A 23,843-nucleotide genomic window follows, 5' to 3' on the forward strand; every position below is an offset into this window, starting at 1 on the left:
CAGATTAGGTTTAACATACCCAGCTCTCTTTTAGGTAGGAGGTAAGGCCTATTATGATAGGGTATCAGGACATATTACACACCTTATGTCTTTTCATGTTATTGCAAGATGGTGAGGGTCTTTGTAATAATGACTCGTCTTTACAATTCTGTTTCTTGCACTGTTCATTATCCTAATCATTGCAGCCCATCCAACATATCGCAGATTGCAGTTGTGTTAAATAAAAACCATCAAAACTTTACTGCATCTTTGTTATTGCCTGTGTTTGAATGAAACATGATGTATCTGTGAGAAAGGGGTAATCTCCATTTAACCACGACACTCCCTGAGATGTCATACTCTTAAGTCCATGAGTAAAGGCTGCCACAAATCACCTTTTAATGTTTGGGTTTTTGGTGAGGTGCTGCTAGTGAGCAGGAAGGGTTGGGACGACAGCTGCAATTTGTTGTAGGATAGGCATAGTCGTCTACAAACATAAGTACTGTCATCCTTAAACCAGCAGTCTTGCCTAGAGGAAGAGTCCAAACTACGACACAGGAGCCCTTATATGTCATCTAGCATGGAAGATGAGCAGAAGGCAAGAACCCAATAGGCCAGACTCAGGGCCACTCTCACTGAGACCCAGGGCAGATGCTGAAACATTGAGAACATAGCTTAAATGTCTTGTCCTAGTCTAGAAGAAAGGCCGGAAAATGCATGTATCCAGAATGGCTCAGATAAACAGCAGTCTCTGTGATGGAGTTAGGTGTAATGTTAAAAGGTTTGCTGTTGCCTGGAGGTGGCCCATGAAGGAATATGGAGAGCACATCTTAAGTCAGTCACTGAGGTAGGGGAAGACTGGTATGTCAACCTCGAAGATATAATGCAACCAAAACCATCACTTTCATGAATACTTGAATGGCACAGGTGATGCTGAATTGAAGGAGAGAAACTAAAAATGCCCCTGTCGCACAGTAAACGGCAAGTAGCATCTGTGGGCCTGCAGGACAGAAGCAGGGAAATAGGCATCCTACAGATCCACCGCTGTCATCCAGTCTCAAGGATCCAGGGCATCTACAACCAAGCCCATTGTAAGCATCTTAAATTTGTCTTTTCACAGGAACATATTGAGCAGTAAAAGATTGAAAACAGGATGAAGGATTCCATCCTCTTTCAACACTAGGAAATAACAGGAGCAACATCCAGTACCCATTTTCGACATCAGCACTCTATCTCTGGCACCTTTCTCCAAAACAGCCTGTACCTTTCTGTAGAAAAATGGGCAGGTGCTCCTCCAAAAGATGCTCTGATGTGGGTGCAAGATGCAGTGAGTTGGGAAGGAATGGCAGGGCGTAGCCCGATTGAACGATCTACAGAACCCATCTGTTGGATGTTATATTATGCCACCCCAGAAGGAATTAACTGACCTGTCTCGGAGGATGGAAGGAGGTGTTGCTGAACCCAGAATCAGGGGTAGTGTTCAGTCAACTGGCCTTCTGTAGGTCCAAGGAGAAATTGTTGTCACTGTGTTGCGCGGGGGTGGGGCCGGAGGTAATTCACCCCCATCTTCTCAAATGTTACCAAAAAGTGGTTGACTTTGGTCAGAGTCTGATCCAAAGAAAAAGTAGTTGGAGTGCTGGTGGGCAGCTCCTAGGTAGAGGTAATGTTTTATCAGAGTCAGAACAAACTGGGATCAGGCACATGGAACGTGTCCCAGGATGCAACCTCAGTTGAGACTAATTTGGTTAGGAGTCATACACAGGAATAGGAAAAAGCACCCTCCTCTGGTGTGAAGGTGGCAGCAACCTGCGTGGATTTTCGTGCTGGTTTTTAAGGCAGCTCAGGAGTCGAAGCTGACCCTGAAACAGGCTCAGGGGGCACAGACGCCACTGAAGATGGATCCACCAATAGTAATCCAATCTGAGACCTCTACGGATCTATTGAGCCCAAAGACACCTCATAGGGAGCAGGAGGATGTCAAAGATTTGCAACCTGGCTTCTCTAAAAGCCTCAACCTGCTGCTACGTTGCCGATGGCCACAGAAATTTTGGGTGCATTGGAATTAGCTGCAGTATTGGCTCCTCGGGTAACCGGGAACGAGACTGGTGACAAACTTAACATCCATGCTGCTTCTCAGGAAGAGTGGCAAGACTGGGACGAATCCCACTTGCCATTCTTGTGCTTCCTCCTTCACTGTGATGTACGTGGACTGTGACTACAACCAGTTGCGGGAACGGGTCCACATCATCAACTTCACATGTGAACCAAATTGGCACGACTTCTTCCAGTGCTCTGCAGCATACAGCTTGGCTTTGTATTCCTGGATTTCTTTTAGATGCATAAGGGCACACTCATAGGGATCTGTCACAGACAACTGTTTCCCTACAAGGTTTAAACCATGTAGTTTTAGGATGGAACATGTTCTCCTGCACACTGGAAAAGAAGAATTTAAAAGAAAAACCTCAATGATAGGAAAATATTGGGACCTACCTCTGGATCCGTATATGAAGGTGTGGGAAAAAAAAAAAAGGAACTGACCTCAGGGTACATGAGTTGCACTTTTACAGCACACTGACAGTCACTTCTGGGGTACTACGAGCTCAACACAGAGCTGCACTGCATCACCTACCAGTGCATGATGGCTATGCTCTACAAATCTTCTGCCACCACCCCGGAGCTTGGGTTTATTTACAAGGTGAGGAATTAGCAGTTAGACGTATCAATCAGAAAAAGAATGCTGAATAAGACAGGCAAGTTTACTAAAATTATTAAGGTGAAGCAATATCACAGTGATCCTTTGTCAAGACCTGCTGAGATAGCTGGAGGCCAACAACATTGTAAGTGCTTAATAAGGGATAAAACTCAGAATCAGGTTTAAAAATTATGGAGTGAAAGTGTGCAGGGATACCTAGAACGAAGATGCATGTCTCTTCTGCAACACTATAAATTGTGGAAAGAGCATATGAAGATATGTCTATGTTTCTTCTGTTATCTGGAAAGCAGTATATCAGGTGTTACAATGGAGGAAACCTAAATAGCATTCCCTGCGCAAAAGAGGAACAGATCGAGTTGCATATGGCTGGGTCCAAACTGAGAAACTGAAGTGGCAAAAGAATGATGGATTGGAATGGTACCCGCGCTATTGCCAGTAGTTAGATTTAATGCATGCCTTCCTCCCAAATCCTTTGGTGTCTTTGACAAAAATGACATAGGCACTGGTCCCAGTATGGTCCTAATACACCTTTAGGTTTGGCTTGACAGCGTAGCTGTCTGCAAGAAATATTGTTATGAATTCATTAAAATACACAGAGAGGGGGGATTTGGTGCCACACACATAAATATTACTATCACACCTCATGCTACTGGCTATTTGGTGTATCATCTCGCCTTTCAGAAAATTATTTCACTGGAATGCATGAGGGATTATTTATGAAAAATTCACACAATTATCTCGCTGTTTGCCACATTCAAATCTTTTGTCGCTCTACCCATTCTATACAGAAAGCAATGCTTTTTACTTCTTTGTTACAAGCACCGGCAAAGCCAATAGGGCAGGCTTCAATGTAATACATTGCATTTGTGCATGTAGACTGTGTTTGTGAATTTCTGAGTTTACATGTGCTGGCACACTAAAGCTAGATCTAGTGGCTTTATCAATGGTTGTTGTTATAAGGACCTGGTTGCCTGGGCCTCTTTCCTCCTTAAGGTGTTCCAAGTGGATTTGGCACAAAGCATCCAACAGTTGAAAGGCAGCAATAATTATACTTTTACACAAAAAAAGTGTCAACAGAAACCCTAGTAATTGCTAACCGATTTTGTTAAAAGATTCAATATTTACACTCCTGGGTACAGCATTTATTAATCATTATCCCTGGTACCCAACAGGTTCAGGCAGTAAACCAATACAGTTGACACTCTACCTACTTTTACATCAATCTTAAAGCAGTATTAGATTCCAATAACAAACCTTGATATGGAATGCTACACAAAAATTGTAGACGACTCAAAGAATTGCCAATGTCCATCAGCACCTTCATGCCCCTACAGTTGCCCAGGTGTTTTTTGGAAACAGAGGTAAAATGACCGATGCCTGGTCTATAAACAAAGGAGTTTGCCATAGCTGTGTTCTGGGGAAAACGTTAATTAACCTATATATTAACGACCCAGAGGGAAGCCTTTGAGAATAAAAGCAGATGTCACAAAATGGGTGGGTGGACAGCCAATTCTGGTTTTGATGTTTGCAGACAAAGCATTTTGTCTCTGTCGCGCAGGTAAAGTGAGAGAGATTTGCTGAAGGAATTTATATAGTAGTGTAGAAAAAAAGAAATTAGAGATGAATGTTACCAAACTGAAAATTGTAGTAATAAGACCAAGAAAATGTTTAACTTACTTAAAGTTGATGGTCCTCTCTTGGAATGTGTAGAACCATTTGATTGTCAGGTGTTGAGAAATTAAGTCATCGTATCAAGAGATCTCCAAACAGAAAAACCTGGAAAGAATCCAAACCAGAACAGCCATGCAATTCTGAGATTTATTGGGAATTTGGTGTTTGTGGTATCAGACAGGCGCTAAAGGTTCATAAGGAGAATGTATTCATTTCTGTTTTCTATGGCTCAGGAGTCGTTGATGATCTTCTTGTAAAACTTTAGAAATAGACAGCAAAAGGCGTTTTAAATGTTTTTTGAACTCTATTTCCAGTGCCTTCTTTTTAAGATTGAAGCAACTCCGTACAAATGGTATTGGAGAACATTCAATCAATAGCATGATTTTAATGTGATTGCCGACTTGGTTAGAACTAAAAGTACTATATAGAATGGCACACGTAAGCTGGATGAAGAAATTGTTGAAAATTCTGTTGCAGAGTTACATAAAGATAATGTTACATGAAATAAATCGCCTCATCCTTTGGACTGAGTACTGCAATTCAAAAAGTGTAGCAAAGAGACTGTTTCGGCGGCACGCTGGAAATGGGATGATGCAAGATACAAGGAAAAAGCTGTGTTTAGCACAATAGCAACTACCTACTCTGGACCTAACACAACAGGCAGGAATAGAAAATGCATTATTGTGCTGTGTTCTTCATTTTGCGAAACTCTACTGCGGAAATACAGGATGGAGAAGCCACAAGTGGCCTCACATGAGGAATATGGGTGAAAGACACTTCAAAGGTCCGATTGAGGCGCTGGCCACTTTCATGTTATGCTGGCTTATATCACAACAAAAAAAGAATTAAACGCTACTGAGAGATGTGAAAGTAGGAAATGCGAGGTCAGCACTAGTGGCTACTCGACTGGGCCATGGTTTTACTTTATCTTTGTATATTAAATTACATATAGAAACATTTAGAATAAGAGTAAACATTTTAAATTGACAACACCCACAGTGACAACCTATCTGTTGACTTCTGGAATTACTTCACTGTAATTCATTTTTTGACACTTTTTAAAGACAACATTTTTGTTTTACACCTTCTGTTTGTATGCACTCTTATTTTAATATATTATTTTACTGCTTACAATGTAATCAATTTAGATTTACAAAATAAAGATAAATCTTTTTTGATTGCACATAATCACCTAATTTAGTCGGCAATAAGTCTGTGAGTTACTTAGTTTCTCCTGACACATGTTGTGATCTTCGTTAAGAGTTTACATTTTGGAAATACCAACTCAGCCTTAATCCTGAAGGCATTGATATATTGAATTTTATTACATTGTGCAATAGTAATGACTGCGGTTTACAGCATTTAAAATGACAACCATGAGAAAAAAAGAAGCTAAATAGAGGTTATGAATCTAAATGTTCTTTCACTTGTAAAAAAAACTGGAAAATTATTCCATGTACATTATGAAAACACCAAATGATTGCAACGTAAACTAAATGAAAATGCCACGTCATATTAAAGAATGACGAGAGAATAGCAAGAGGAAGTAATGTGTTAACAAGTTTATTCACAGTGAAATAATGTTAGCCACCCACCATTGTGCACGGCCCACATGATACGAAAAGCAGGACCACCAATCTCATCAAAGGGCTTTCTTCGGGTTATCACCTCCCAAAGGATAATTCCCCAGCTAAACACGTCACATTTTTCACTGTAGTTGCTGCCTAAATTAAAACAGAAAAAGCAACAAAATGATTACTAAAAACATATCGAGAAGCTTGGATACGAAACCTTGAAATAAAAGTCTGAAATCAAAACCCAACTGATTAAAACTGCACTAAAAGTGAACTTACTATAAATATGTTTCATCACAAAGGACCTTATGTACAACACGAGCTGCTGCTGCAGCAAACCCTCCAGTTCCCTAAATCCCATGGTCTGTGACTACAAAAAGGTCTCTAACAATGTAGAATAACCCTCAGGAGTTGAAAGAACCTTTCTGACTCATTAAAGGGCGTTTGTGTCCCTTTCCGAATCACATATAGGCAGAGAGACAAAAGTGGTGCCCCCCCCCAACTCCAATTTATGAGTCAGGAATGTATGTTTCAATGGAAAGTGACTGCAATTGCCGTTGCTAACCACTTTCACTCAATGACCCAAGTTGTAGTAATAACGGATTTGCAAAAAGGAAGCTCTTCCAGCGTGATAATGTCCAATTTGGAATTGTTTTGTGTGTACTTGGGTGGTAAAGGGGTTTGGGGAACCAAACAGGCTAGTGCCAGCTACCCTTGATGTCTTCCCAAACAGGGATTTTTTTTAAGCAGCGTATGTTCCTTTAATGGACAAGGGTTGCTTATATATATATATATATATATATATATCTATATCACCTCGGAACCAGAGATCTCCCCTGTGCTTCACCAGCTTCTACAACACAGCGATCAAACTAAAACAATATCCAATCTATATAGAATCCTCAACAAGACCCCTGTTACACAGACAGGGAAAACATGGGATAGATGGAACGCAGTACTCCCCACCCCGATCCCACTGGAAGACTGGCCTAAGGCCCTATCCCACATCAGAGGTGTGTCAAGGAATCCCAGATTTAGATATACCCAATTCAATTACACGCATCAAACATATCTTTCCCCAGCCAGAATAAAGCGCATGTTCCCTGATGCAGCATCAATGTGCCCCAGATGCAGATTGCCGTCAGCATCCTTTTTCCACATGGTATGGGATTGCCCGAATATACAAACGGGCTGGGCGGAGGTGGTAGAGGAGGTATCTGGGCTTACGGGACTGGCACTGGTAGCAGACCCCGGGTCCTGCCTGTTGGGACTTAGGAAGAGACCCAAAAAACAAAGACATTTAAATAAATTTATAGACCTGGCCTTTTTAATGTATAAAAGGTTAATAGCAATGCATTGGAAAGCCTCTATGGCTCCCGATCTGAAATCCTGGCACTCTCTAATAACACGCTGGGCGCGTACTGAATATCAGGTACTAAAAAGAATGGTGCGTGAAGGGCGGCAACACACAGGTTGCTCTACATGGGAGGATATGGTAACAAAGCTGGAGGCCAAAAACGATGAAAAGCCTCCTTAAATTGGGGCGCGCGTATTCGCAACAACCACAGCATAAATTCACCTGCACCCCTCATCACGGGAACAGAATTCATAAGACACCCAGACAACACAGTGCACATGCATCACACCCGCCCATCTCTCTAGCAATAAATGCCCACTAAGACTATGTCACCACAGTGGTGGCGCGGCGCGGCGCGGGGAGCAGAAAACCAGGGGAGCCACTCGCATACACTAACCTAGTTGATGCCCCTTCCCTCAGACACTCAGGGAACCCATGCACGTAAAGCAAGGTCCACACTGGTCTCAAACGAATGCCTATATAAAATAAACAGTGAAGGATAAACCTAGGGAGGGTGCAGCCAGGAATGATATTGCAAGACCAGAAGCGTTCCGTGAAGTGCATAGAGGGGTTGTGTGTATTTGTTTCAAGACTTAGATAATTAATCATCGTTTTGGTTTATCCTGTGGTTGCAAACTGAACAATTTGTATCATATTTCGAAATATAAAACCAATAAATATATTTAAAAAATATATATATATATATATATATATATATATATATATATATATATATATATATATATTTATTTCAAGTTTTCTGTTTGGAAATGCAGGTGGCAGCAGACTGAGGTCTGCTGTCACTTGCAGGACTCTATTCATGCATTCACAGCCAATTATAGAAGGCCACATATTTCAACCAGCCTTTTTAATATTCATTGAATAGGTCACCGCCCGTAATTGGAAAATATGCACTTGGACCTTTTAGTACATAAACTGTATCCTCTTTAAAATCAGTTGATGTGCAAGTAGCACACCCTGGTTTGAAAAGGGGTATAATACATGAGGCACAAAATACTGTTCTTCCGAAAAGAGATCAATTTGTACAGACTTCCCCTGAAGTCAGGTGGTATGTGGTCAAAACACTACATAACGAGAACGAATGTTCTGAAATTACAAAACCTTATTTCCAAGGGCACCATGTACTTCGTATGTTTTGTCATTGTGTACCTTTCATACATATTATGTTTCGGCAGCAGCAGGTCTGTGTATGCCCCAGATATATTTACATGCCTCTTTTCCATGCTCTTTTTGGGCGCTAAATATTATCTCTAACACAAAGAGAGAGTAAGAGGAGAAAAACCCAACTACCACACAACCTCCACCTATGAAGCCACACGCACAAAAGGCATAGCAGTAAACGCAATGCTATAGAGGTTCAACAGGACCCTGTTAACCCTGATGAAGGCCTATGACCCCCTTGGGTACAAACATAGGGCACAAACATAGCTGGTCACTCTGGCAGTCTAAATAGTGGGTTTTGATAAGGGATAGGAAAAACATACTAATGCATACCCAGATAGTTCTTTCAAATAAAGCAGTTAAAAACAGTTTCCCTACTCTGGAATGCGATTTGGAGCAGCTGCAAAGCTTAACGTGCAACAACTGATTAGATGTATAATTCTAATGCCCATAGAAACATTTATAATGAAACCTGCTCTGTACAACACTTTTACTGCTATAAAACATCAAAGGCACATATTCTTATAAAACAAGCAACTAAGGCAAGAGGCTTTCGTATAGTCAAATAAGCGTCACTAAAACATACAACATACAACAGTCGTTCCTGATCTTCTTGAGAACTCTGGGTAGGAGTGGTATCAGTGGAAAGACGTAAAGTAGGCCGGAGTTCCAAACAAGAAGAAAAGGATCTCAAGGCGAAAACCACCTTTGACACTACAGGGCGCAAAACTGCTGGCAATGCACGTTCTCGTCCGCAGCAAAAAGATCTAAACCAAAGAGACCTTGCACCACCTCTGGGTGGAGATGCCATGTGTGATCCACTAGGCATCGACGGCTGAGTTTGTCTGCCCTAGCGTTCAGAGAGCCAGCCAGGTTTTGACCCATTGGGGAAACGCCCCGATGTTCTAGCCATGTCCAGAGGCGCAAGGCCTTTTGACAAACGGTCCACGACCCCACCACTCCCTGTTTGATGCAGTATCAGATGGCAGTGGTGGTGTTTGTGAACCCCGGCAGTAGCCTTCCCTTGTTAAAAGGATGAAAGCTTTCAATGCAAACTGGATTGCCCGGGACACTTGCAAGTTGATGTGAAGCCTGGACTCTGCCAGAGACCAGAGTCCTCTGATCTTCACCTCTTCCAGAGAGCCACCCCAGCTCAGGAGTGACACATCTGTCACTGCAGTCAGCTCTGGTTGGGGAAGAGAAAGGTGTCTGCCACTGACCGAATCGAAGTTCGTTAGCCACCACTGCAGGTCTTATGCAGTTCCCTGTGAGATCTGGACCAGGTTGAAAAGATTACCGATGCCCTGCCCACTGGAACTTTAGGTCCCACTGCACAGCCTCATATGCCAATGGACATGTGTCACAAGAAGGATGTAGGAGGCCATGAGGCTCAACAGTCTTAGAGTCAGTCTCATCGGAATCTAGGGTAGAGGCTGAAACATTAGAATCAAAGCCTGAATATCTTGGCTAGGATAGGCCCAAGGACCCAATGAAAGGTAGCGTCTGAGAAGACAACATGTGTCATGTTGATAGCGAACCCAAGCAAATGCAGGAGAGCAGTCGTAGTATGGAGGTGATAGATGACTGCCTAAGGCAAGCCTGCCTACAACAGCCGATCATCGAGGTAGGGGAAGAATGGAATCCCTGACCTCCGCAGATGCACTGTATCCACTGCTAACACTTATGTAAATACCCGAGGGGCGATGATGCGGCCAAAGGGGTGCATAGCAAACTGAAAATGGTCTTGGCCCACTGCGAACTGCAGATAGAGCCTGTGGGAAAGCTTGACTGGGCTGAGGACCTAAGCATTTTGAAGTTCTCCTTTTTCAGAACGAAGTTGATAAGGTGCAAGTCCAGAACAGGACAAAGGCTTTTCTGGGCTCCAAAAAGTAGCAGGAATAGCAACCACAACCTACTTCTGAAAACTTCTTGACAGATGGTCCTCCGTCAGATAGTCGTAAATGAGTCGCGTGGTTGGAGGGGAGTTCAGAACAGGATAGAGTAGCCCTTCTGGACTATTTGCAAAACCCATTTGTCAGATGTTTTCTACTTTGAGTCCCTGCTCTGGCGCGAAACTGCATAAAGAAAAGGGGAGTGACCACTCTCCACTCCATCACCACCCCAGGGGTGGTGCCCAGAGCCCCTCCAGGTGGCCACTTGATTCTGCCAACTTGAAACCAAGATGGGCAGCGGCCCCTGGGAGCATTTGACTTGTCATTGTAGGCAGAGGACATCAGTGACCCCCCTCAGTTAGGTGGCCACCTTGCAAAGTGACCAAGCCCCTTCTGGGGCTATTTAGGGACTCCTTTACAGGTGGGTTACCAGATTCGGCATCAAAGGCTTCACCAGTACTCCTCTCCAATGACCGCTTTTGCTCCTGGCCACCGGAACCGCTGCTGAGCTTCATAGGAACTGAACAAGACTGCAACACTGAGACAACCTGTGCTTGCACCATTGTTTCTCCGGCTCCTGTCAGCAACTTGCAACATTTCAATGGCTGTGTATCCTCTGGGGTCAGCAAGACTTCAGCTGCACCAAAGAAGCAGGAAGGAATGTCCCTTTGAATCAAGGAGTCACTCCCCTCATCTGAAGGTACCTAAAGCAATGACACCCGGCTCATGAGATCTGCTGTCCTCTGAACCTGCGATGATTCTCCAATACAGGTGGTGTTTCTGAGGGGTCCTCTGTGTCCTCTCTGCCTTCTGTGCAACTTGGGATATGTTGAGCCCTTTCCTCTTTCTCCAGGACGGAATCACTGCGCACTGCGACTGTTGCAGCAACCAAAGCTTGCTGACCCCTGCTCTGAGGGATCTTCGGGCTCCAGGTACCCTCAGCCCCCAGCACTCTACCTCTGCAAGGACAGTCTCTTCTGCTGGCTCTCCTGTCTTCTTAGGGTCAGCCCGAACTCCCCTCCAAGTGCATTTGCTTGTGCTTGTTGGTGGCCCTCCTGACCTCTGACCCGTCTGCAATCCAGCAACCGTTGAGGGACAGCTCCTAGGCGACTAAAGGGACTCCTCCGCAGCTCCTGGACTCAGCAGCTGGCCGTCATCCACCACCATCAACCTGGATTTTCATCCACAAAAGGGTAGGCATTGCCTCCTGCCACACCAGGACACTTTTGCGTGGAATGGACTCTCTAGCCTTCTTTTACAGGTACTCTTCAACCAGAATCCACCATTAGGTTCCACCAGCCTGGTCCTGTCCTTGCAATATTCCAATTCCACGTCCCCATGTTAACCAACTGTACGACCAGGTAACTTACCTTCGCTCTCTGGTAGCAGGGCGACTTCTAGATACTTACCTCTTGAGGTTCCATACTCTTCCAATCCTTGGCTCACTGCTCCATATCCTCTGGTGGGGGGACCCATTCTCACATTCTACTATTTTAGTACATGGTTTCATTCCCCCCCCTCTTTATAGGGCCCTTGCTAATTCTAGTGTATGTCAATCCCTAGTACTTATCTGTGAATAGTTTGTGTGTACTTACCTCCAGAAAGCGGGGATTGCCTATAGTATTCTAGTTCAGTGTTCCTATCATAAAGTGTCTTTATTTTTGCAAAACTGTGTGGTTTCTTTCAGGTGTGATAAGTTACCGTGTGACTGCTGTGGTATTGCAAGTGCTTCACACCCCTCCTAGGTAAGTCCTGGCTGCTCATCACAGCTACCATTAGAGAGATCTGGCTTTCTTAACACTGCAACACTTAAAAATAATGGTTGCCTGGACTTGGTAAAAGGTGCCAACCCCATGGGTGTTCACCACACACCAGACCAGCTTCCTAAATTGGTGGTGCAACAGTGGGATGAGACAATTGCAATTGCTTTACCACTTTGTCACCAGTGACTTTCCACAGGAAAGGCCACTACTAGTCTTTAGGACACACTACAATTAGTAGTAGGGATTTTTATACTTCTAGTTAAGGTAAGCTGGGGGTATAGCATAGCCATTTCTTTAAACTTTTAGAAAGTCTAACCCCTTAGAGTAGGTAGGTACACCCACACTACTCTAGGTAACATGTCTACAGCAGGAGACACAGCTCAGACCTCAGAATCTCAGTATGAGGGCTGCACCTTTCAGGAATTGAGGAAGATGTGTGCTTCTAAGAAGCTGAAGATAGAGAGAAATCCCAACAAGTCTCTACTTCTGGGATTGCTCCTCCAGGCTGATAACCAGAGCACAGCAGGCCAGGAAGAGCAAGAGGTAGAGACTGACCCTCCAGTGTTAGGGTAGACCTAGATCCTACTGGTTGGGAAGAAACTAGGGACCAAACCAGTCCTGTAGGGAACACTCATGGCAGTGAAAGGTTGAAAGCCCATGCAGCAATGTAGGTCTTATCGTTGCACTTACAAGAGCACAGACCAAGAGACAGGAACAGCAAGGAGCACTGGAACCTGGAAAATGGTCCAGGAGACTACTAAAAAGACAGGAAGGCAGGATAAGAAAGTACCGCCTGTCCCGGTTCAGGGGAGAGGAATCTGCCCCCAGGGTGGAACCTACACCAGAGGAGCTGGAAGCTGATACATCTGAGCTCTTAGGTGCAGGGAGATCCACCAGGGAAGAACTCAGCCTGGGACAGCAGACCTGTCCTTCTCTAGAAAGCCTGAGACCGCAAGCTGCTGCTCAGGAAGCAGGGGTTATCAGTGCAACCTATAGGGTCTTCTGGGACAATGGCCTTCCTTATTCTGAGGCAAGGGACCACAAGCCTGGTGCAACCAGGAGGCTGGTCATTCCTCAAACGTTTAGGGAGTTCTTATTGACCTCAGCACATGATATGCCCCTGGCAGGCCATTTGAGGCAAAGCAAGACTTGGGACAGACTTCTCTCTCACTTTCACTGGCCTCATTTGTCAGAGGACACCAAGTAGTTTTGTCGCTGCTATGTTACCTGCCAAGAAAGTGACAAGATAGGTGTCACTCCCCTACAATTCCACTACCAGTGGTTGGGGTATCCTTTGAGAATGTGAGGATAGACAGTGTTGGCCCCTCAGACCCTCCAACTGCACCTGGGAACATATTCATACTGGTGGTGGTAGACCATGCTACTAGGTACCCAGAAGCAATTCCCCTTATGACCACTACAGCCCCTGCAGTGGCCAAGGTACTCCTGGGAATGTTCTCCTGGGTGGGTTGTCCTAAGGAGGTGATGTTGACATAGGTACAAACTTCATGTCTGCATACCTGAAAGCTATATGTAAGGTGTGCGATGTCACATACAAGTTTACCACCCCTTACCATCCACAAACAAATGGTTTAGTTGAAAGATTCAACAAAACCCTAAAAGGCTGGTCTAATGTTTCAAATTGCCACTTATTCAGTTTATGCTAGCAATAGTTAATATGTTAAACTGAACTATTCTTGAAACCCCCTGTGTATCATGAATATTAAAATGTGTATAATGGACTGCACATGGTATTCGTTTTAGTACCTCTATGAGCTTTGGGCTACTTATTCGTCCCTTCTATATGTGAAAATATACTTTTCTGTACTTGAGTCTTCTATAGGTGCCAAATTCCCAAACTAAGGTGGCAGTCAGTGATGGTAGCTAGTGTGACGAAAAAAATGAAAAAACAGGACCCTAAATAAGTGGCTTGTTATCGCCACCTTTTTGCCCTTATTACACATTTAGGATCACTTTAAGGTTTAGGTTTATCAGCATCTGGAGTGGGTGAATGGAGTACGTGGTTTGATGGTGTGAGTACAAAAAATGGTCCCTTAATGTGACCTTTCTCAGCTCTGACTCCATATAACCAACTTGATAATTAACACTCTCAGAGTTGTAATTCAAACTAGTAGCCTTCTGGTGATCAACACCAGAAAATCTATGTAAATGATGATGAAAAACCCTACTACCCTATCCCACTTAGGCTTTCAAGAGTAAATATAGAGAAAGGAAAAGTTAATTACATTTAATCCCAGTTGTAATCCACGGGAGTCTTCATTTAAGTCATAAGCACTGTACAGTACGGTCTACGCATGGGATTCTGGATCACTTTCCATTACAAACACATAGGCAAATACTTATCTTTAGAAAGCCAATTTCTGAAAATAATTAATACTTTTAGTAACTTATCTGCAGATCATATGTCAAACTGAAAGAAGAGTGGCCAGGGCACACCAATAGCATGAATCCTGATCCTGATAATGTTCAAGAATAAATAGAAAGTTAGTTCTTGGAAGATGATGTGTAGATATTTATTATAAGTGCAGGTAGAAAGTAGAAATCTCAATCAAAATACTGCGTTGTACAAAATGAGCATGTGTCCAGAGCAGCCAGATGGTGATAAATGGTCAAAGTTACAACAGGATGTTCGAATGTAACAATAAGTCCATACAGCAGTATGTTATTTCTGGTGGATATTTTATCTAACCACAGACTCCTCACCTTGTAAATATCCCAAGGTGCCAGACTGAATCCAGAAAATTCAAAGCAGTGCTCCTGCATGCCAGTAGGTGGCAGTGTGCGACTCCACATAAATGCCATTGCACTCTGCAAGTAATGAACTGAGCAGTGTATAAGCACCACCCATGTGCGCTGACGTCCGTTTCTTTCTTTAATCCATCCACGCCCTCGGATGCGGAGCTCACTAACCAACTGAATAACCAGCGCACAAATTCCTCATTTGGCATCTTTTCGATGGAAGAGACCATATACCACAGAGCGAGGAGACAGGAAGGAGGTGAGGAATCTGCAGTTAAAGGATTCATTACAAAGCACATTATGAAGGTAAGTTTTTGTTCTTCAGATGGATACTTCTAATCGCAGAATCCTCAAATTGTGAAGAAATACTAAAGCAGTATCTCCCAAGGTGGTGAGTCTGTGAAATGGCTCAAGCTAAAAAAATCCTGCAGGAACCAGTGAGCAAAATGTCAGTCTTGATAGACCAAACTGTTGAGGCAATAGTGCTTTGTGAAAAAGTGCACTGATGAAATAGCTGCCTGACAAATATCTAGGACAGGCACTCTGTGTGCCACCCGCAGCCTTGGCCCTGGTGCGAGGAGCACACACGCCTTCTGAATGCCAGATGTTGATGCAGAGAATGATCAATCGATTGATGTTTAGTTTCTGTACCACTTTGCTCTTTTTATGACCCGGAGGACAGATGCTCAGGCCCAAAGTTTAAGGTACCAGCACCAACAAGATAAATTGGTTTACCCAACAGGATTAATTGGTCTACCCTGTGAAACGTGCCTCCAGCAAAAGAACATTAACCATGTGGTGGGTCTGGAATGTAATTTTACAAAAATATCTAAGGAGTTGAATCTGGGACTCTGCGCACTGTGGCAACTGAACGGTACAACTAAGTTTAACTTTGACAAAGCAATCTATGTTTTAAAGTGCCTTTGCTCATTATTGTACATTGGTATGATGACACGTAAAATGTGTGCCAGGGTTAATGAGAACAGAAGCACCATCTGGTGCAAAAAGCACAATACCAAGTTGACAACACATTATCTGGAAAAAGGTCATACTTAGTATGATACTGAGTGGTATATTATTGAGAAACTGAAACTACTACACCCTGATATGATGGTGGCACTGTTAGCATATGAATAACGTTGGATGTATAGGCTGAAGACAAGTGCACAGGGTCTGAGTAATGAAATCACTTGGGCGCCGTTAAACAAATGTGTGACAATCTGGGGTTTCCTGCAAAAACTTTGACTGGAATTCTTACAGTTGCATATTGATGTTACCCTGGTGTTTTTTTGTTGTTAATTGGGTATTTCCATATTCCTATCCTGCGATCCCGATGAAAGTACTTGCGGTTTGTAGTGGGTTCTACTCACTACCAATTTTCAGTACTTTCCTTCGGATTGACATGAAGTCTTTGTGAAGGTTATGGCAGTGGTAACGGCCTACCTCAGCAAGTCCGATGTCCCCATTTTCCCCATACCTGAATGACCGTCTCATCAAAGCCAGCTGGCTGGAGATGGTGTTGCATCACCTGCAGTTGTGACAGTACCTCTGCTCTTTAACCTGGACTTTGGATACCCACCCTGCAGGTTCAGTGACACTGTCTGATGTCCAAGCTCCAACACCAGCTCCAACACCAGTAAGACTTGAGACAGAGTCAGCATCTTGAACGTATCCTTTTTGAGGAACATGGTTCCTAAGGGCTAGAATGAGACGCAGATCACCGTCCTTTTTGGGCACTAGGTAGGAACATATGTAGCATCCTTTGCCGATTTCCTTGTCTGGCACCTACTCCACTGCTCCTTTCAGAAGGAGAGCTGCCATCTACTTCTGTAGGATAGTCAATCGATCTGGAGATGGGGAGGAAGGAGGAGGTGGGACAGGGTGAAAAATCTGAAGAAAGGGACATGTTTACCCTTTTTCTTCGATTCATAGGTCCCACTGGTCCAAAGTAATGACCTTCCAGGCCAGAAGAAAATAAGACATCTTTCACCTACAGGCTTTGAGTGCTGTTGGAGAAACAAACTAGGCCTGATTTTCTGAAGGCACAGGGGAGAAGGTGGCGGAGTAAGGCTTCAATGCGAATCCATGGCCCCATTCCCTGGAGCAAATTCTATATTGGCAGATGAAGGTGTCAGGCTGCTGCTGCAGTGTCTGGAATGAAAGGAGGAGTCTCTATGGTGATAAGCTCTAAGTCCTCGGAAGGCGGCAGAAGCTGAAACCAGTCTTTACAAGTCTTAAATCTCCACAGCATATAATTTGCCTTATCTCTGAAGCGGTGAACACTGTCAAAGGAAAGATCTAATAGATTAGACGTCACAGGAGAAGTTCGATGGCCATAGCCAGGTATGGAAGCATATGGAAATAGAAGTCCCCATAGCATGGACGTTGGAATCAGCTGAGTCGAGCCCGGATTTAATGATGTGACAAGAAGCATTCTGACCATCAGCGATATTTCCTGAAAATGCTCCTTGATGGCGCAAAAATGTGAGGCGGCCATGCCCCCTAAAGCATGAGTATAATGAGGAAGAAGGAAGTTAGCGTTCAAGGATTTTAGTGCCATACTCCCTACAGAGAAAGCTTTCTCACCCCAATGCTTCAGTCTCTTAGACTCTCAGTCTGAAGGCACAGTAGAGAAAGCCGCACCCAACTAAGTACTGGAGCAAGAAACTTGAATAACAAGGCTATCTGCCCATGGGTGCATGGAGAGGAACGACAGGTCAGAGTGGTAGCGGCGGGCCACAAGCCTGTATACTGCCAGCACAGATGAGAACTTGTCCCAAGCAGCCAGGACAAATTACAGTAAGGCCTCAGTGAAGGCAGCAAGGGTTTTGGTGTTGCTGGGGATAGCACTCAGTAAGGACCTTGGTTTTCCTCTGCAGTGAAGAGAGCTGCAAATCCAGGGCTTCCGCAGCCTTTATATTTAGGGGCCCAGTCAGGAACTCTGAGGAGTTCTGGTGAGGTATCCTGGCCACTTGCCAATGACAGGCCCTGAAATGGGTCCAGGTCATCATAAAGTAGGTACTCAACAGGGTCAGAGTCTGTGCCAAAAATCTGAAGGAGGTGTATTCTATAAGCCTCCTCTTTAGCAAATGATGGGCTTCCCTCCAGGAATGTACTTTTGGCTCAATGTCGGTTTGTGGCACTGGTAGCTCCGTATCTGACGGTGGTGAAGGAGGTGGTAGTGGAGGAGGCAGCTGAGATAGCACTGTCCAGTGAGTCGATTGCGGCACCAAGAAGAGGAGCACTGGGTCAAAGCAGGGAAGCATTGGTTTTGAGTCCACCGGTTGACAGGGGAAGAACATCAGAAGCCGTGGTGGAGCCAATGAGCCTGCAGGGATGCCACAGGTTGTTAATGCCTTAGCAAAAATACTATACATTGCGTTGAGGAACACCACTGGACCAAACCCAGGAAGTCAAGGAATTGTGGTGCCGGAGGAGGAGGTACGGACAGAGTCGAGGGCGGACAGGCCTTTTTGCAGGTCGATTTGGAGCCAGGCTTGAAGGAGAAACAAGACTGCGTGGAGAAGCCTCAGGTGGAATTTCAACTAACTCCGGCTCCGAGGATGAATGCACTGTGGGAGTCAGAAAATGTCTGGGCGACTTACCTCATGAGTAATTTTTTGACTTGTGGTGTTTCCTCTGATTGGTGGATGAGGAAGTTGGGGAGCAGGAACAATGTTGGGAAGACTTCCAAGTCAGCAGTCATCTTTCGCCCTAGCCATAAAGAGTCTGGATTCCTGCTCCTTGATGGCCTTGGGGTTCATAATGACGCATGAGAAGCAGGCCCTGTAGTCATGGTCAGTTCCAGGACACCACAAACAAATTGAGTAGGTGTCTGTGATAGCATCTGTCCCTCGCAATCCTGATAGGGTTTAAAATCCGATTTTTTGGAAGAAAACATTGTGGGACTAGTATTTTGTACATTTTTTGTGAGAGGAATTCCATCAGAGACTGAAGATCTGGATCAGCGTCGAAAGCACATAAAAAGGAAACTGACATCAATCAAAGTCGGAGGCTTTGCTGGATGTCACTTCTGGCGTCGAATGAGCTCAGAGCCCTCTACCGGGGTCATTGTGTCTTTGAATTTTACAGTATCCAATCTGACGCCTGGGGCTTGTTCTACAGGTGAGGAATGTACAGGTAGAAGTACCCACCATAACAGAGCCTTTGGAGAGTTATATTCAAATCCTTAGTAAACATTTGTTTCTGTTTCGTGCCTCAAGTTGTGGTGCTTTAACAACATCAGCAGAGAACCAGTTTCACAATAATTCCCTCAGTTGTAGGAAGATAAAAGTAACGTGGCACTACTACCCTGATTTTTTATTATAATGGACCGTTGCTACTGTGTTTAAAAAAAAACTGTAGAGTAGTATCATTCATGTAAAAAGCAGGTTAAAAAAAAGAAATCAATGCAACTGAAATTTGAGAAAAGTGCAGAAAGTAACTGCTCTGTGTAATGTTAAAGAGCCATCCCTTGGGAGAGTGCATAATACCCACTTGTGCCTCCATCTAACAGGGAGAGCTGTGGAACTACAACTTTTGTGTGTCTTCTCTCATACCCCATTCCTCATTTCCCATCTTTGCAGTAAGTAATGAGCAGTTGTGAATGTGAGTAGCACTCTTGCTGAAGAAAGATGCATTCCATGTTGTTCCTGCAGCAACATTCGGATATTAAGGTTAGTGGTAAATGGAGACAGAAAAGGTGGCAGTGACCACAGAGTTGACCATCAGAACGGCATATCGAAAGTTAATTCAATGAAGTCATACTATTGTCGCCCCAGGATTACCAGTCATGCAAGTGTCCCTTAAAAGGTAGGCAGCTTAATCTTTTACACAGATGAATGGCCAATGCAAGCACTCTTGTGAGATTACAGGAAGGAAATAGAGTTATTTAGTAGAATACGAAATGATAAGGTACATATTGCAGACAGAGCAGGGTAGTGACACAATCAACCATCACCTGCACTGTAATGCAATAAATTAAAATGTAAAGTCAGGTGATAGCTAGACCTGAAACCGCATTCAATGCTCATCAACATTCTCTGCATTCGTGCACTAGATGGACTGGAAATCACCAGAGAAACAAGTCAAGTCTTCGTACCTCATCTATTACCTGGTGTATTGATCACACTTTCTGCAACGTCTACTCTCACAGGTCATAGGCCCAAATGCATCTGACCCTAATTTCACTGCTTACTTCAGAACCCAACATTTCAATTTCCATTGACCACCGTGTGAAGAAATGTAAATACTGCAATTACAGTTATATATTGTTTCCATTACCTTCAAAAACCTCAGGGGCCATCCAGGCAGCACTTCCTTTGTTGTTGGTCATGTGAGTCTGGATATCACACGCTGTACCAAAATCACAGATCTTCAGCACAGTCCCTCCAGCAACCAAAAGCAAGCTGTGAAAAAAATATATCTGATGAGAACAACTATGCAAAAACCACCAATATAAAGTATTACAAATTTAAGAGATTTTTAATTTAAGTCTATCACATAGGCAGATAAAACTATTACTTTAAAGTTCAAAGAGCAATGTGCAGGAACAGCAATGCCTTTGGCAAATCGGCAGCAATTAATACATTTTCATATAGAACGTAGAAAGATAATGGGCAATTGAGGGGAAAACAAGTGTGTGTCTAAGCTTGGCTCTTTCAGTATAATCAATATTATTTATCCTCTAGTGTGGTAGTCAAGATCCAAAAAAACGTAGCTACACATCAGAGTCTGTTAAGATGGAAAGTCTGATTTCAAATTATGATCAATTAAATATAAATTAAGCATTTGCTTTAACAAGTACCTTTATATGATCCAGCGAATATTAACTGAGGTTACACTGCTATTAGAGATATGACAGTGGGGGCAGGGGAGAGGCTGACCGATCAACCTGTGATGTTAGGAAGGCCTTTCTTGCTTACTTACAAGGGCATGATGAAGGGACTGAAGGGAAGTGGTAACTGTCAGGTAGGTTTACACAGAATAATGAAACTAGGAGTGGCACAAACCCAGAAGGGACTATGAGGGAATCAAGGAAAGATATCTTGTTCTTAAATAAAGTTAATAGTCTGGGCAAATGCTTACTTACTGGCCCTTAAGTAGCAATCATTATATATACATAAAAAACTAATTTGGGCCAAGTGCATGTGTCTGAGATGTTTCTTTATGCTATGAATAAAATGATCAGGCCACCAGGTCAGGATATGCCCAATGAGTTTGAAGAGGTTGCTTTTAAAGTCATTTGGGTAAAAATTTGTAGTAGCAGTATATATTTACAAATAACCCATACACGTTTACACCTGTATGTAGCTTTCACAAAGAGCTAATTAATACCTACTTTGGTGGCTTGAGGTCCCTGTGGATTAAAGCCTTTGGTTTCATGCTGTGAAGGTACTGCACTCCTTGTGAGCATTGTAAACACCAGCTCATCGCATGAGCAGCATTGTAATGTGGCAATGGCTCAGCACCATGCAGAACTGCAAAACAAGACACAAGCTAAAACAAATACACTTAGAACATACACTGATTTTGTTTCATTATCTTCATCCTTTACATAAAGGATTAGTTAGCTAGCATACAATCCAGGTCATACACAGTCAGGTCTTACAGAAATCTGATAGTTTAGTTTTCTTTAAAGTTTTACAAAAGGGAAAAAAGCTGTGTTTCACTATGTTTGATATTATCACTAAAATACTTTCTAAACTGTTTCTTATTAAACATTTCATAAAACATTTCATCAAAAGAAGTAGTGCAACATTTTTTACAGTTACATTCACTTTTTATGTGGCTCAGCAAACTAGAACGGGTCTTAGAACATTTAAGATTAACATCACAGACAGGAAAATGGACAGGAGACGAAGCTGACACCATAATCATTTTGGGGGAGGCTAAGTTCACAGCTTCTTTTGAATTTTTAAGCAAGCAAATTTTGTTCTCAGTAACGGGAGGATAGATGTTAAGAAAAATAAAAAAAATGGCCAAAAAACAGATCTAGATTTTAAAACAAAATGTTTTTATCATTTCTGATACAAACTTTCTTGAACTCGAGTTAAACAAATGAGCGAATCACAGAGCAGGAAAATTAGCCACATCTATGCCAGATTTTCAACTGCTAGCCACATAAATGAATACCACTTAGATCCATTGTGTATGCAATTCCACAACTAAAGAAGATGATATTATCTTTTGAATAAATGATGCACACTCTTTAAAAGGATGTACTCTGTAGCTAACTGAGACCAACTCTTTTCTTTTCAAATATAAGGTTAAATCTAGCAAGGTCACTGCAAGACTCTGGAAAATCCAACCAAATGAAAATGTCTGGTACTGCACTATGAAATATATTTAGAGATTGTGAAAGAATGTGTTGCTAGAGACAATAAGTAAAAATAAATTTGTGGCTAAAGACATAGTAATAACACATCTGCATATCATATCACAATGTCATAACTAGTTTGATTTTTTATGCAATAGTCTGGCTGTGTAAAGAAACAAAGCCTTCAGCAATGTAAATCCCACTGGAAAAGTACTCTTTTTAATAGTAGCCCAGTTATGCTGAAAAGGGAATCGCCTGCCGTTGATCAAAGCCTTGGGATACTCCTTCCCTTTCTTGTTGAGCTGGGAAAGAACTGCCCCAACTCCCTTCCCTGCAGCATATGTCTGTACCACGATAGGCTGATGTGATCACGGCGTAAGGTGGATGCTGGAAGGAGAAGGTGACCCCAGACACATCTATTTTTCTGGACATGGTGCCTGTTCTGTGGGGATGCTCTTAAGGGCAAATGAAGGGGACAGCACCTTCCAAACCAGACATTCAATTGGTGACAAACATGGTGTCTTACGTTTCCTTTTTTTTTTTTTTTTTTTTTTTTACGGTGAGAAGTATCTTTGAAAGTCTACAATTTGCCTGCAAAAATGTTCATAACCCTTAAAATCCTGCATGAAAAATTGGTCTTCCTTCAACTTATGTTTTTTAAAATCACCCTCTGCTTCTTTCTGCCTTTTGCTTCCCTCTGTACGCAACTCACTCTAAAAAATCTCATGCCGGTCTTAAAGGTCTGGAAATAATAACAATATCTATTAATTCCAGCTAAAAACTGTGTCTCACCTAGCCACCCTTAATGATCACATCTATGTTGAAAATGACCACAGAATGCATGACATGTGCATGCAAAACGAAGCCCAACAACCAGTTGACTGACCACTAATTTGGCTCCTGAGTAGCGTGCTACTCATCGCAAAGTGCTTCGTTGCCTCATCAGGGGTAGCAAGCGCTATACAAATACAATTTATTATATTATTATCAACAGCTTTTGGGCCAGCTGAAGAAATTGGCCTTCAAGAAAAGGAATATGTACATACTTGATATTCTTATTCTGCACTTTAGGAACTTTTTATTGAAGTCATGAGCAGTAGGATATTTCCACATGCACTTGGGGATCCCTTAAACCATTTATGAAACAAACAATAACTCTAAAAGGTTTATCAAATGCTACATTTTCGGAATTTACGGTTTACACGTTTTCTTATCTATTTAGAGTGAAATAGTGCATTAAACAATGTTATATTGCAGATTAATCACCAGTCCTTCTGCCTAGGGAAAAGGAAAAAAGGATGCAGGAAAGTAGGAAAATCAGGGAGCTAAACTGAATCCACAGAGAAGCCGAAAACCAACTGTTACTTTGAGGAGCAACATTCCTGCCCTACTATGCCTTATACTTGCAGTAGATACACAGGCTTAATTCACTGACAGACCTATATAAAGCTCCGCTATGGGAATTTTTACCATTCAAAGAGTAAAGTCTAGGAAGAGGAAGGGGTGTTCATGACTTCAATGGAAACTCCAGCAATATAGAACAAAGATTAGAAGTAACTTTTTTCTTCTAAGTGGGAGCTTCAGTAATAATCAAATAGTAGAATAGTAAGCATATCCCTATCAAAAAGTAGCTG

At 42.9% G+C, this 23,843-nt stretch overlaps 1 protein-coding gene across 4 annotated transcripts in view; it reads right to left on the minus strand.

Annotated features, from left to right (window-relative positions):
- Positions 1–23,843, minus strand: part of MAP3K7 (mitogen-activated protein kinase kinase kinase 7) — a 271,033-nt gene that overhangs the window by 181,519 nt on the left and 65,671 nt on the right. For all 4 annotated transcript variants that reach the window (XM_069235507.1, XM_069235506.1, XM_069235505.1 and 1 more), the window contains exons 5-7: positions 21,232–21,370; positions 20,175–20,299; positions 5,959–6,087 (exon numbers count right to left, since the gene is read on the minus strand). In XM_069235507.1, coding sequence (XP_069091608.1) covers positions 5,959–6,087; positions 20,175–20,299; positions 21,232–21,370 — 393 coding nt within the window. The remainder of the gene's footprint in view (positions 1–5,958; positions 6,088–20,174; positions 20,300–21,231; positions 21,371–23,843) is intronic.

This window comes from Pleurodeles waltl, chromosome 5 (assembly GCF_031143425.1).
Source record: "Pleurodeles waltl isolate 20211129_DDA chromosome 5, aPleWal1.hap1.20221129, whole genome shotgun sequence".
NCBI classification, from domain to species: domain Eukaryota; kingdom Metazoa; phylum Chordata; class Amphibia; order Caudata; family Salamandridae; genus Pleurodeles; species Pleurodeles waltl.